The 15,213-nt window shown below is 36.5% G+C and overlaps 1 protein-coding gene across 2 annotated transcripts in view; it reads left to right on the top strand.

Moving 5' to 3' along the window:
* DENND2C (DENN domain containing 2C) overlaps window positions 1-15,213 on the top strand; it is a 90,829-nt gene that overhangs the window by 42,524 nt on the left and 33,092 nt on the right. For both annotated transcript variants that reach the window (XM_031967342.1, XM_031967341.1), the window contains exons 2-5: window positions 10,895-11,904; window positions 12,481-12,617; window positions 13,494-13,606; window positions 13,952-14,122. In XM_031967342.1, the coding sequence (XP_031823202.1) occupies window positions 11,075-11,904; window positions 12,481-12,617; window positions 13,494-13,606; window positions 13,952-14,122 (1,251 nt within the window). In that variant the 5' untranslated portion in view covers window positions 10,895-11,074. The remainder of the gene's footprint in view (window positions 1-10,894; window positions 11,905-12,480; window positions 12,618-13,493; window positions 13,607-13,951; window positions 14,123-15,213) is intronic.

The following is a 15,213-nucleotide window of genomic DNA, read 5'->3' as shown; positions in this document are numbered from 1 at the left end:
CTTTGTTTCTAATTTTTATTACAACAAGTAAATAAATATTTTTGGCATATATGGGAACAAAAACCTTTGATGTCTTCAGGGTATGTGCATAGCAATGGAATCTTGGGGTCAAAGGATGTGAATTTTTTTCACCAGTCTCTCAGCATTATTCCAAATTGCTTTCCTAAATGTTTGGAGCAATTAACTACTTCACCCACAGTGTGATATTAAGCCTGTCTTCCACAACACCTCCACCAGGACAACCATTTTTTGTCATCTCTACCAGTTTGTTAAGATCAAGCATCCTTTATTTAGATAGCTATAGTAAGTATATATATGGTTCTGATTCTTTTTCATTTTCATTGCCTACTTAAGAAATTATATAAACTGATTGTAGCAATCAAAGCCCTCCATCATCTGATGTTAGCTTGTCTTCCCAGCATTACCACATATGGTCTATTCCAACCAAATTATGATACTCTCCACCCTCTGTTCTCATTCCGTCCTTTTTGGTCCCTCAGTTTCTCCTTGCCTCTCATGCCTGAAGAGACCACTTGGGGTTTCTTTTGTAACTTCTCCCGTGCTTCAAAACCCAGCTCAGACATAGTGTCCACCATGAAACCTTCTTTTAGTCTCTCTCTAGATGAAAGCAGTTACTTCCTCCTCAAATTGCTCTTAATATTTTGACTGAAACCTCTCCTCATCTCTTTCTGTGTCTTTGTGTCTGTCTCTTTTGCTATATGTCTGTACGTGATTTATCTCCACTATTAGGTTATAAGCCTCTTTCAGAGTGTTCTATGTTACTTTGTATGCATAATATATGACATGGTTCCTTATACATAGTACTTAATGTATTGAATAAACAACTGTATCACTTTATATAATTCTTCCATATGTTGTATTCATTACATGCCAACATGCCACAATTTATTCAAATGTTCCCAAATTGTTGGATGCAAATTGTTTCGAGTCTTCTGCTTTTAGAATGCTTTTTAGAGTGCTATCATAAGCACCTATATCTAGAAAGTCTTTTTCTTTTAAATGCCCTAACATTTGGGCATTGTAGTGGGAGTACTGGGCTGAGAGACAGGATCAGTTTGGAATCTCATTTTGTCTTTGGGTAATTTTTCAGTCCTGTCCAATTCTTCATGATCCCATTTGGGATTTTCTGGGCAAAGATAATGGAGTGATTTGCCATTTCCTTTTCCAGCTCATTTTAGAGAGGAGGAAACTGAGGCAAATAGAGTTAAGTAACTTGCCCAGGGTCATACAGCTAGTAGGTGTCTTAGGTTACATTTAAATTCTCAAAAATGTCTGAGTTGAAACCTAGTGAAATCCACTACACCATCTTATTGCCCAAAACTCTCATAGTATACTTCTAAATTGCTTTCCCAAAAGATCATGCTTCGTGCATTTCAACTAATAGGCAATGAACCTTAGATTTTTTTAATGGCTATAAAGTTGGCAATAAACTAATAAAATGTGAACTAAAAATGGATTAACATTATAGAGAGAAGTGTGTTGGATTAGGAAACATAGACCCTGGGTTCAAATTCTGGTTCTGCTGCTTACCACTTGTATGACCTTGGATAAATCACTTAACTCAGGTTCTGTAAAATTAGGGAACTGAAAGATATGATCTTTAAGATCTTTTCTAGCTCTCAGTCTACAACTCCATAACAAATGTTTATTAAATTTGAGTGAATTCACAGTTCCACCAACATAACATTCCTGTTAACCCACAGTCTTGACAGTTTTAAACTGAACTCTCTTTATTAATTTAATTTCATGGATATATTAATGTGGTGTCACAGTTCTAGTTTGCATTTCTCTGATTATTAAAGAGTTTGAAGAATTTTTAAGTGATTACGAATAATTTCTGATCCCTAAAAGAACTATTCTTAGCTTTGGTCCATTGATACACTGGGAAATAGACATTGTACAAATTTATATCAGTTTCTTTTCGATTCTGCATTTTAGATTTTTTTCTAAGATAACTAAAAGTACTTTAATTACGTTTTTCTTTTTTGTTTTGGATACACTTTCTGTTTTTGATGTAAAATCCTTTTTTTCCTCTCAGCATTTTGTTTTTCTAATTATATGTAAAGATAATTTTCAACATTCATTTTTATAAGAATTTGAATTCCAATTTTTTTCTCCTTTTCTCCCTCCTCTTCCCCTTTCCTAAGACAATAAGCATTCCGCTATAGGTTGTACATGTACAATCTTTTAAAACATAGTTCCATATTGTGCTATGAAAGAAAAATCAGAACAAATGGGAGAAACCACGAGAAAGAAAAAAACAACCAAAAAAAAAAGGTGAAAGTAGTATGCTTTGATCTGCAGAATTCTCACTCTGAATGTGGATGGCATTTTCTATCCCAAGTCTATTGTCTCTGATATTGCTGAGAAGAGCTAAGTCTCAAAGTTGATAATCACATAATCTTGCTATTACTGTGTAAACTGTTCTCCTGATTCTGCTCACTTCACTTAGCATCAGTTCATGTAAGCCTTTTCATACTTTTCTGAAACCAGCCTGCTTATCATTTCTTATAGAACAGTAATATTCCATTCATTCATCTACCATGACTTATTCAGCTATTCCACAATTGATAAGCAGCCATTCAATTTCCAGTTCCTTGCCACTACAAAAAGAGCTGCTACAAACATCTTTGCACATGTGGGTTCTTTTCCCTCTTTTATGATATCTTTGAATTCCTTTACTTGTAGTCATATTAATTTGTTTTGTGCTTTTTTTGTCTGAAATATTTTTTAATCACATCCTTTTTGTGTCTAATAAAATGATGATTTTTGTTTTCTCCACAAATGGGATGATTATTTTTTTCCTCTAAGTTTTTATATTAAAAATATTTAGGTCATCACTACCATAGAACAGCTCCTGGCACATAATTAATGATGAATAAATCCTTATTGTTTGCTTGCTTGATAGTGTCTAGTATAGAACATTAGGGCAGCTAAGTCTGAGGAATAGAACAATAAATAGAGCCTTAGGCCTGCAAGAAGGAACACTCATCTTCCTGAGTTCAAATCTGGCCTCAGACACTTAGTAGCTATGGGACTCTGATCAAGTCCCTTTATCTTGTTAACCTGTACTATGGGCTGGAGAAGGAAATAACAAACCACTCCAGTATCTCTGCTGAGAAAATTCCAAATGGAATCACTGAGTCGGATACAAGTGAAAATGACTGAAACAACAATAGTGATTTTAGCGTATGATCAGTGGACAAGGGAAATGTTACAAGAAACACGCGGGACCAGAGAACATATATAGATGAGACCCATGTATAAGAAATATAGCCAGCCAGATCTATGTCAAGAATGAAAAATATGAAAATCCTTTCAAAATTCAACAGATTTCCCACTGACTTCTGGTGATTCTTTGGACTCTCTCAGTCCAAATTGTTAAATTATGGACTGAAATTCCTTTAAACTACTTTCATACTCCCAGGTAAGCAGTCTGGGTCATTTCCAGGTCATCAGAGGAGACTCTACCTTAGCAAATACAGAAAAAGATCTGAATGTGAAGAGTTAGGAGAGTGAAGAGTTTTCAACCTGCATAATGTTGCCATGTAAATCAACAAGACTGAATTGGACTGTGGGAAGCTACTGAGGCTGGCAGCCCCCTTCTTACCCTTGCTGTGTGCCCTCCCTGCCACTTGCTGCACTCCCTACCACTAAAATAACTATACTCAGCTAGAGTGGGGTTAAAGGGGCTTCGTCCCAGGGTGCCAACATCCAGGGAGTCTCTCTTCCATTTCCTTGCATTGCCTTATGACTCTTGGGCAAGCCCCAAACATTCCTAAGCAGAGCAGGCTTTCTGAATTTTCACTACCAGGGTCCCATAGATGTCCTATTTTCTTAGGGTGGCTTTACACACCCCTCCCCAACCCCTCCCCTCATATCCTGGCCTGTGGTTGGACTGTCCTCTGACTGCCCTTTGTTACTGGTCCCCTCCTTTTGCCCAATGCAGACCTCATTCAACCTTTTTCCCAGAAGAAATCACTCCTAATTATGGTCCTGTATGTAGCTCATCCTTCCCGAAATGTGTCACCGGAACTCCAGATGCGGCCTGACCAGATCAGAGCAGGGCAGATCACCCCCTCCCTACTCCCGGATACTAACTGTGCTTCTAAGATTGCATTTGCTTTTTTTGGATTTCGCTTCAGCTGTTGACTCATTGAGTTGCTTGTGAGTTCAGTAAAAGAGGACAAAAATGCCATTTTTTTCAGATGTTTTGATATTTAGCCACAGTCCCCCATCTTGTATTGCAAAGTTGATTTTCAAAAGTGAATATTTTTAAAAAAGTAAATGTAAGATTTTATATTCCCCTGTTATGTCTTATCTAAGATGCTACCCAGTGTTCTAGTCAGCCTTTCAAATCTTGACTATAATTTTACATACCTCTAGTGTTTAACATTTTGCTTTTCTGAATCATTTGATTTATTGCTTATTAATACTCAAGTAATTTACATGCATATTTTATTTTTACTAAATTATAAGGTCATCATGGGAAAATATTCTATTTTTTTTCTCTTTACTGCATACATTACTAAGGCAAATGTTCTCTATACTCTAGAATTTAACAAAGCACATGTGAAATAAACTAATAATTACAAATTCTATGACTTCAACATTATATATTAATTGAGGGTTTCTCGAGGGCAGGAACTATGCCATTTTATGTTGTTTTGTCATTCTGTCCCCAACATGAAATACATTTGAATAAAGTAGGCATTTACTTGATTGTCAAACTGAAAAAGTGCAAAGATATTTAGAAAACTCTTAAATTTTAGTGTAAGATGAGATAAAATAAAGTAAGTAAGTAAAGGAGAAAATGAAATTTGTTGAATCATCTTAGGCCATGAGCTTCTCTTCTTCATCTCAGTGACTTTATCAGCTCCTGTGGGTTTAATTGCCATCTCTGTGCAAATGTCTTAGCCCCAATCTCTCATCTGAGCTCCATTCTCATACATCACCTTTTATCTAGTGGACATTTCAAACCAGAAGTCAAATAGACATATTAAAAGAACATTAAAAACCAAAACAGAATTCACTCTCTTTCCCTCAAAGCTGCCCCTCTTTGAGGTGTATTCTAAAGGACAGCTTTCTATGATTATAAATCACCAAGAAAGTGTCATTATGCATTGGTTGAGAGAGTTTATGTCCTGGGAATTCCCTATCCCAGTGAAATGGTAGAGTGAACAAAAAATTTTAAATTATTTCTGTTGGGGATATCATCATCTTTTCCAATACCCAATTTTGCATGCTCCATCCCCAACTCTTCCCTTTCATTCGCCACACAGATCCAGTCAGTTGTTCACTCTTGTCCTTTCTTGTTCCATGTCTCTTGCATTTGTCCCTTTATCTCCTCTCGCATAGCCACTCCTCTGGCTTAGGCCCTACCTCAAAACTTCTCACAATAACTTTCAAATTGGTCCCTCTAACTCAAGTCTGTCCCCCATTCCAATCTGCACAGCCAACAAAAAAGTACAGATCTGACCTTATCACCCTCTCCCCTACTTACTGAACTCCAAAGACTCCTTTTTATGACTAATATCAATTTTGAACTCCTCTGGCATTTAAAGCTTTTCACTATCTAGCCCTATCCTACTTTTCCATACTTAGGACATAATCTTTTCCACATACTCTAGGGTCCAGGCAGCTGGCCCTCATCTCACCCACAACACTTCAATGGATTGGACCCCATGTCTGGAATGCACTCCCTCCTTACCTTCTCCCTCTAGGACATCCAGCTACTCTAAGATCCAAAGTTACCAAAAAACACATAGTTCTTGTCTTCAAAAAACCGACAATCTAATAGATAATTCGGAGCCCACAGAATTTGTAAATATTGGCTTATTTCATTTGTTCTTTATTAAATTACAAAATAAGGGTAAGTCTTCTTCAGGAGGCCTTTCTGGTTTGTTTTGAATTCTCTTTCAAGAACCATTGCTTCTATTTTGTATGCATTTTATATATAATTTTATATGTACATGTAAATTCCTTAAAGGCAGGATCTGTTTTATCTTTTTATTAACATTTTCTAGCATACTGGCATATTTGTTTTGTGATTCAGTCAAGTCTGACTTTTTGTGACCCCATGGACCATTAGATTTCTTGACAAAGATACTGGGTTGATTTTATTATTTCCTTCTCCAATGGATTAAGGCAAACAAAGGTGAAATCACTTGCAGAGGATTACACAGCTAGTGTCGGAGACCACATTTAAACTCAGGTTTCTAACCAGAGCCCAGCACTCTATCCACTGAGCTACCTAGTTGCCTCCAATTGGCACATAGTCAGTGCTTAATAAATTCTTGCCAGTTGATTGATCCAGTTTCCATTCAGTAAATTTCTTGTAAACAAAATTATTTGAAGAATAGAATTGATCTGAAAATATAATTTAAAAAAACCTCATGTTAAGGCAGTTAGGTGGTGCAGTGGATAAAGCGCCAGCCCTGAATTCAGGAGAACTTGAGTTCAAATCTGACCTCAGACACTTAACACTTCCTAGCTGTGTGACTCAGGGCAAGACATTTAACCTCAATTGCCTCAGCAAAAACAAACAAAAAAAATCCTCATGTTATCTGATATCATTATAGTAGACATTTAAATATTTTATTTAAAAAGACTCTTGTTAGGGTTCCACCGGACTTTTCTTTGAATGGCTGAAAATCTACTGGGGAAAAAAAAATGAAAACCACTAATCTCATTTTATAGATAATAAAGTCAACCATTCAATCAGCCTCTAGTCCTGAGAATCTAAGTGGCTTGCCGAAGATAATACCTGGCCTAGGACTAGAAATCCAGTCTCTCGGTTTTTGGTCAGCTATTTTAAAACAAAAACAACAAAACACACACACACACACACACACACACACACACACACACACAAAACAATTATCCTGTACCCCCACTTTACCATCAGATAATGATTTAGCTCTTATTGATAGAGAAAACAGAAGCAGCATTGCAGATAGAAAATTAGCCTTGGAGGCAGAAATATTTGGGTGTGAACGTAACCTCTGTCATGCCCTGCCTGTGTGACCATGAGCAAATCACCTACCTTTCAGTGTCCCAAGCTCTTTTAAGCTTATCAATTGTAAAGGAAATTTCATTTTACATTGCTGGAGAGAGTTTCTGCCTTAAGAATTTCCTATAGCAGTAAATGTAGGTTGGCCAAAAACAAAAACAAACAAACAAAAACTTAGGAGAAAAAGTCTTAAGTATTTTTTTCTTAAATTCAAATAATCTTTACAACCTATCAATGTGATACATTGGTACAGGTAATTTTGATTTATTGATAAGATTTCCAGAAAATACAGAAATAAGTGAAGGCAGCCTGCTGTGAAAAAAACCCTCTCCCTTGACCCAGATGAAAATGGGTTTAGGACATAGGACCCAGAGGTTTGCTCTGGAAAATCCTTCAAATGCTTGCATCACATAGGGGATTAATGACTCTGAACTTCTATTAAATAACAGAGGAGAATTTGAACCCATTTCTCTGTCTCCAAGCCCAGCATATTATCCTTAGAGGCAGCACTCTGCCTTGACTTCCTTAGGGTAAACTAGGCTAATGTTGACAACTATCTGCAATTTATTTGTCTCTTTTAGGGTTTTGTTGGGGGCCGCAGATGTGAATATGAGATGTTAACTAGAGCCAGATTTTGCTTTCTATGGGATTTACTTGGACTGTGCTATTTTCTGGTTATTTTTAAGTTAAAATTCTTTTCTTCTTAGGACAGTCTAAAGAGTCATTTTATTTGCCTTTTCTCTTTCCATAATACTTGATAGATCCAACTATAGTAAATTACAAACATATATATATATATATATATATATATAGAGAGAGAGAGAGAGAGAGAGAGAGAGAGAGAGAGAGATGGATGAATGGATGGTGGTATAAAATTAGCCAAGTAATTTAGGTACTTTATCTCAGTTCAACCTTAGAAAAATCCTTTGAGGGAGATATTGCAGGTATTAAGGTTACCATTTTACAGATGAGAAAACTGAGCTCAGAAAGGTGAAGAGCCTGGGGGTCAGAATATTTTTAAATGTCTCAGGCTATTTAAGGCTCACAAGCTACAAAGCTCATCTAGGAGACTGATAGGAGGTGAAGGAAAATCTCATTTTCAGGAGCAGCTCAACCCAAACCCCTGGAACAAAGAAGGGCATTCTCAAGAGTTGTGGAGATGGACTGCAGCCACTGCGCCCTGGTGGGAGTGCTTCCTGTCCTCTGCTTCCCACATGGGTTTTATGTAGCTTCGTTTTTAGCAGTGTCCCATCTTCCCTCCAGCCCAGTGCCATCGTTCGTCCGGGCTTCCCTGGATGGGACACAGGAAAGCTGATGACAATTTCTTCCCATCAGCGTTTGCTGCGCCTACAATGACAAGTGGTTTTGGGGCTCTTTTATCAATCATGGTCAGCTGCCCTGACAAGGGAGGCCAGGCCGCTTTCCTGCTGTTAATCAAGGCCTCACAGACAAAGCCCGAGGAAGGATGACCCGTGGTTCAGGAAGTTTTGAGTCAATTGCTATTTATAAGTCGCATACAGGAGAACGTGAGCTCGGGCCTCCATTCAGGATAGGAGGGGAAAGTCTTCAGCCGGACCGACATGTGAGGAAACGGCTAATGAGACTGAGTGAGTGAGACCCTGTGTGAAAGGAAGGGTGACTTTTCTGGCTCGCGGCTGTTGTGGGTCACGGGCGGGGCTGCAATGTGGGGAGAAGCTCAGATTTAGGGCGCAGAAGGGCTGTTAATGGGCACTGGCATTCTCAGCTCTGGATAGAACTGCAACTTCATGGTGTGTTACACTGGTCTTAACACAGAAGGGAAAACAGGAAGAGCAGCCAGGGACCCCACTTCCAAGCGGCTCCTCCATTTGTGCATTTTCAATTCAAGTCAACAAGCATTGACTCCTATTGCAGGTGTTGGAGCTATAAAGGCAAAAAATGAAGTTCTACTGGAGAGCGGGACAGCAAGGACAATAGGGACACAGACAGGTAGACAGTCCCTTGCAGAAGGGAAATGGTAGAGCAGATGATGTACCTATATAGCCTTGCAGAGGTTGAAGAAGTGGAGAAATTCCAAGAAGCACTTGCCAAGACCCTCCAAGCTAAGTTATTTTCATCAAAAAAGAGCTGACATTTGTACTCATCCAGTACTTAAACATTTATAAAGGGTTTCAACACAAGTAGTAGTATGATTTCTATTTGATGGATGAGGAAATTGAAGCTCTAAGAGGTTGTGTGATTTGTCCATGGCCATAAAGCAAGCGTGGAAGCCAAAATTCAGACCCAGATCTCCTGATTCTCACAACAGTGAAATTTCTCTTAGATTGTCCTGCTTCATTTGACTTTTGTCATAGACAACCAGTGGCCCAATGGAGTGAGTGTGTGTGTGTGTGTGTGTGTGTGTGTGTGTGTGTGTATGTGTGTGAGAGAGAAAGAGAGAGAGAGAGAGAGAGAGAGTTCACTTAACCTCTATTTGCTTCAGTTTCCTTAACTGTAAAAGGAGATAAAAATAATCCCAACCTCCCTAAATTGTTGAGAGGATCAATTGAACTAACATTTGTAGTGTTTAGCTTAGTGCCTAGCACATAGTGAGTGCTGTTAAAATATTATCTAGTATTAACTATTATTACTTAACTTCTTTTGCCTCAGTTTATTCAACTGTAACAGGGAGGTAATAATCACATCTCATAACAGGGTTGTTATGAGAATCACATGAGATAATACTTACAAATAACTTTATAAACTAAATTTATAAATAAATATGATTGACATGTCACCTGGCATATTGTAGGTGTTTAATAAATACTTATTTCCTTTCACTTCTCTCCTTTCGCTCACTAAGATCTATTTTTCCAGGGGTTTGTTTGTTTATTTTTTCCCTTTTTCTTTTCTGGGTATGATAGGTAGGGTCTGACTCTGCCACTTCATCATTTAACCTCTGAGTTTTGTTACCTTCTGTATAAACTGAGGATTTCAATCAACATAGTTTCTAAGACCCCTTTTAGTACCAAATATATGCTAATGTGAAAAACCTTTAGAAGAAAAAAAGTTGTAGATGAAATTAATTTTGTGGATCTTTATAATCAGCTTCTTAAAAAAAAAAAAAAAAGGGCTGCCCTCCTTCAGGAAATTCAAATTTCATTTATTCAACGACCTTCATACAGATGCAAAGAACTTTGCTAGACTCTGGGAGATTTAAAGATAAGTGAGACATGTTCCTGCCTTTATGGAGTTTACACAAGGGGGAAATATAACAGAAATAAATAACCAATGATATATAATAAACAATTAAACCGTGCAGAATAATTATAAAAACATAGATGAGTTACAAAATATTTTTATTTTAATTAAGGTTGATATACATTCAACATGATAAAGACAAGGTTCCCATACTACTATTGGCACTTTCTTTCAAGGGATATCTTTTTAATGGTTGTAGAGTTTCATAAGTAATTGGGACATTTTTACATATGCAAAATACTATTTAGGGGTGTATGCTTTAGTATTTCCAAAGACCTGTGATTTTATCAGTGTGTCTACTCCTTCCATTGCTTTTAGCAGAACAGATAGGCTTTATGAACTGCCGTGGCCAAAATCATTTGCTTGCTTTCAGCACAGCTTCTGATGATTGACCTCTCTGGATTTAGCTAAGCCTGGGGCAACAGACATAGTCAATCTTGGGTAGTCAGGTCCAAAATGGAGGCATTTCCAACTTGTTAGGATGTGCTGCAACAATCAATAAGAGGTACCACTGTAACATGATGAGGTATCATAGTAGGACTTTAATGAAGATACTCACTAGCAAAGTAGTTAAAATTGAGAACTTAAAATTATTATTTTTTTTGGTCTTACATTTTATTTTTTTTCTTCCCTTTTGAATAGGCCTGGACCAGATCAAACTCTTGGGCACTTTTTTTTACAAAAGAATTTTTAAAAAGTCATTTTTTGTGGCAGATGAAATGGAAATAAAACAATCATTGGGATTACAACTGAAAGGGAAGAGGATAATAGCTTTGTATCACTTATTGCAATGAAATCTTTATAAAAATTCAATCAGTTGACATGCGCCCAACGGGGAATATGGAGCTTGGCTTTTCCCGTTCAGCTGTCCAGACACTGTCAAGAAGCCATTGCAAGAACATCAAACAAAAGATCTCTCAGTGGGAAGGAAGGACTAATGGTGGATCTAATCCAGAACACCGGCAACTGAAAGACTTTGGAGTGAAATATAATTGTAATAATGATGTTTTTCCTAAGACAACGGCTGCTTACAAAAGTAAAAAGCTGGCTCCTATTAACTCTCCAAATCTGGGACTGGATCTGAGGGAAGAAGAGGTCAAAAGCTGTGATCAAAGTGAAGATGAAAATGAGAGGCATGAATATGATTCAAGTTTATTTAACAATGAAGCAGAAACCAACATAGTATGTTCTCAGGTCAAACAAATTGAAAACTGGAAAGATGATGTTTTGAATCCAGAGAATACATTGCCTCCTGGAAACTTTTATACCTCAAGAGTATTATGGAAGAAAATGGAAGCACTTCCTCCAGATAAAGTCTTGAATTTGTCCTTAGCAAGCTGTGGCTCTCCAGCAAAAGAACTGAATTTCAGAGTTCTGGATAGGCCAAATGGAATAGCCAAGAGTTTAGAAAATGTTTACTCTGATCCTGAGGGACAAGAAGCTGGACCTTCTATAAACCCTTTGCCAAAGCCTCGTAGGACATTCAGATATTTATCTGAATCAGATGGTATGCCACTTAAAGAGAGTAACTGTAGACGAGAGTACTGTGAAAAGCAGCCACTGGATAAATTGTTTGTAGAGCCCCCTCTCCCCCCTGCTCCAGGTCTTGAAACAAAGAAATATGGTGGAAAAATTAGAAGGAGATCTAAAAGGTTTGTCTCAAATCATTTTATAAGTGATTACAAATGTTATGGGTTGGACTAGATGGTCTATGACATTCCTTCCAATCCACAGGCAATTTTGTGTTGCTGAGTTTTTACAGAGTTGTGCAACTCCTTTTTCCTCTTCATAACAGGCTCAATACCATTTTCCTTCTTTTGGTTACAATCCTATTCTGAACACACTGACACTGAATTGCCTGAGAGGAAAAAAAATGAGTAGAACAGGAAAAAGTGGAAGGACAGGAACTAGCTAATGTACTAGCTTGGGAACAGCCTCATAGGCTAGTAGCTTGGGGCTTTTACAAAGGTCTAGATAAAGCACATTTTTCAGCCCATTCTGTGAAACATGCAGAACTTAATTCCATATTTTTTTAAACTATAGTTTGGATCATTCTTTTTCTTCTTAAAAAAATGAATATGATTACATAAAATTTTTTCAAAGGTTTAAAAAAATTTCCAACAGTATGTTCAAGGTATATAGCTAGCTTAGTTTGACACACATGGCTCTACATTACTGACAGAGGGTGAGGAGTAGGCAAAAATTATTGGGAAATATGTTTTCTTTAGGAAATCCTTTGAGTTTGAAGATATCCAGCACTTTCGGAATCGGAACTCACCCAAGATCCATGAAGAACTTGGAGAAAATTCTGGATCAGCACTTTATTATACACAGTCAGAAGACAATATCTATGAAGATATCATATGTAGGTATCTACAATCTGTCTGATTACATTTAATAAGTAAGAATTTGGCAAAGCCTTTAACTGTAGGGTGGTGGTTTCTTTCATAATCAGTCACTCTTTGCCCTAAAGGGAAAAAAATCTAAACCTTTCAAGTGTAATTTCTCCCCCCTCTACTGGATTTTTTTTTTAACAACTTTCTTAGTAGGCTGCCCAAATTAAAGGTTGATAAACTTTGTTCAACATCTTGTTTACATTTATCAGAATCAGGGGTGTGCTGGAATTAAAATCAGCTTTTAAAAGTCAATTTCAACTTTGAAGAACCAATTATTAAATTGAATTAATTAATTAAATTAATTAACATTAATTTCAAGGTTAGCCTTGACCCCTTAGAAGTTGGCAAACACTATAAATCAGGGCTCAATTTATTGTTTTGTTGATTTTCCAATTTAAGAAAATGATGGAGATGTTAATTGTGCAAATTAAACTTCAAAATATGTGTATATGTGCAGTTATATCTATATGTATATTATATATTTACATGGATGTATATATAATGCATTATATGGTACATACACACATATATGTATATGTATAATGTATGCTATAAGCCACAAAGGAGTGAACACCTGTAGACAAGGACATGCTAGTAAATGTTACAAACAGTTGCAAGAGCTCTCAGAGCTGGTTCTTAAATTTTTATCAGCATATCCTTGTCTGCATTCATTCCTTGAAAATTTATAGGATTGAGTGGAGGTACTTGGATTATAATCCCAGATCCCTTCAGTAGAATAGAAAGTCTCTGCCGATGGCCTGAATTAATATTGCCATTGCTAGCTGTGGTGACTCTGTTTTCTATTAACTATCATTTTCTATCATTTTTTCCATGTTTCTTTCAAGATCCTGCCAAGGAGAATCCATATGAGGATATCAAAGTAACACCTCTACCCGTGTGGAGGGCTCCCTCAACATGGAAATTGCCACCCTCTAAACATACTTTTAAGCCACCCAAGGTATGTGAACACATTTGGTTGAATTGACTAATAGTAAAAAAAAAAATTAGAGTTTTTTCTTTAATCCAAACAGAAGGGTTAGGAAAGTCTTCATTAATGTGTATTACTATGAGACATGGTTTTTTGGAAAAATATGTAAATTTCAGTAGGAGGGATCTTAATTAAAATTGAGGGAAACTTCCTAAGAATTATACAACCTTATGATTCTTTTTACAAGAAAGAATGGAATTCTTGCTTTGGAAATTTTTAAAGAGGATTGGATAACATTTAATGGAATCTTTTAGGTATATGGAGGATACTTAAATTTTATGCTCTTTATTAATGAATTTTCTTCCCTTTCTTTAGCTTCCTCCCAAACCTCCATTCCTCCATCGTAAGACTATGGAACTGAAGAATTCACAAGCATATTTACGTTCAAAGCTCACAAAGGACACGACTTTGCCTGTCACTTTAACAGAGTGGAAAGTATTCCGAGCTGGAGAAGTTGCAAACAGGAAAAAAAAAAACCTCCCAAGGGTAAAGATGATTCTAATACCTTCCTTCTTCTTTAACACTTCAGCATTGTTCTATGGAAGACCAAAATTAAACAAACTTTGCTCTGAAAATGAATAGTGGGTTAGAACTGACCTCTTGAAGCCAAGGCTGGAGAATCAAATAAGTAGCTTTTGGCAAAGCAGCTTCTATAAATTTGGCTGACCTGGATTATTTTAGATGTTTTAAATCTCAGATTTTTCCTTCCAATTACTTCAATCTATATAAAAATCAAAGGATATGGAGTCTCATTTATTAGGAACATATCAGTCTGCCTTTATTTATCTCTTGTTCATTTCTTTTGTTATCCCTCAAGTGAGGATGGCTTTTTATGCCTTTTATCAATATACCTGCAACAATGCACATTTCACTTGAAGGAAAGGAAGGCTGTGGATTTCTTTGGTTTTTTTGTTTTGTTTTTGTTTTTGTTTTAGAATTTGTTCTTTTGGAGCTGGTGATAATTAGACAACACTTGGTCTGGAGAAAATGTATTCTCCTTAAAAGAGAAGGTTTAATGTATGGTGATTAAGTCTTTTAAACTAGACCTGCTGCTATCTTAAATACTGACACTAGGCATATCAGTGATAAGGCCCCAGATCCCAGCAATTCTTTTAAAAGAAAGGCTAACAAGGTATGCATTTCCTATAGGATAAATATCTTCATTTAGGAAGTGATAGGAAGTCATTCCATTTTATAAACACTAATTTTCTCGGTGCTTTTGAAATTTGTAATTAAAAATTTTGTTATAAAGCCATATAATAACCTCAAAATTCTGATCATTTTAATATCTTAATTCTCTGTGAATTAATTCTAGTTCAGGAGTTCTTAACTTTGGAGTCCACGGATCCCTAAAGGAGAAAAAATATTAGATCTTTATTTCCATTAACCTCTAACTGAAATTGAACATCCTTCAATTATCTAAAAACATGATTTTAAAGAGGGCTCCATGGGTGACATAAAAAAAAAAAACCAACCCTGAAATATCCCTGGTTTTTCTAGAAAGTTATTTAGAAAGCCTGTATTGCTGACTTAAATGTTTAAAAAAGAAAAGAAAAACAGCTGTTTCTTGGCTCAGT

The sequence above is a fragment of the Sarcophilus harrisii genome, chromosome 4 (assembly GCF_902635505.1).
Source record: "Sarcophilus harrisii chromosome 4, mSarHar1.11, whole genome shotgun sequence".
In the NCBI taxonomy this organism is placed as follows: domain Eukaryota; kingdom Metazoa; phylum Chordata; class Mammalia; order Dasyuromorphia; family Dasyuridae; genus Sarcophilus; species Sarcophilus harrisii.
Note: the sequence above shows the minus strand (reverse complement) of the source record. Positions and strands in the feature narration are given on the sequence as shown.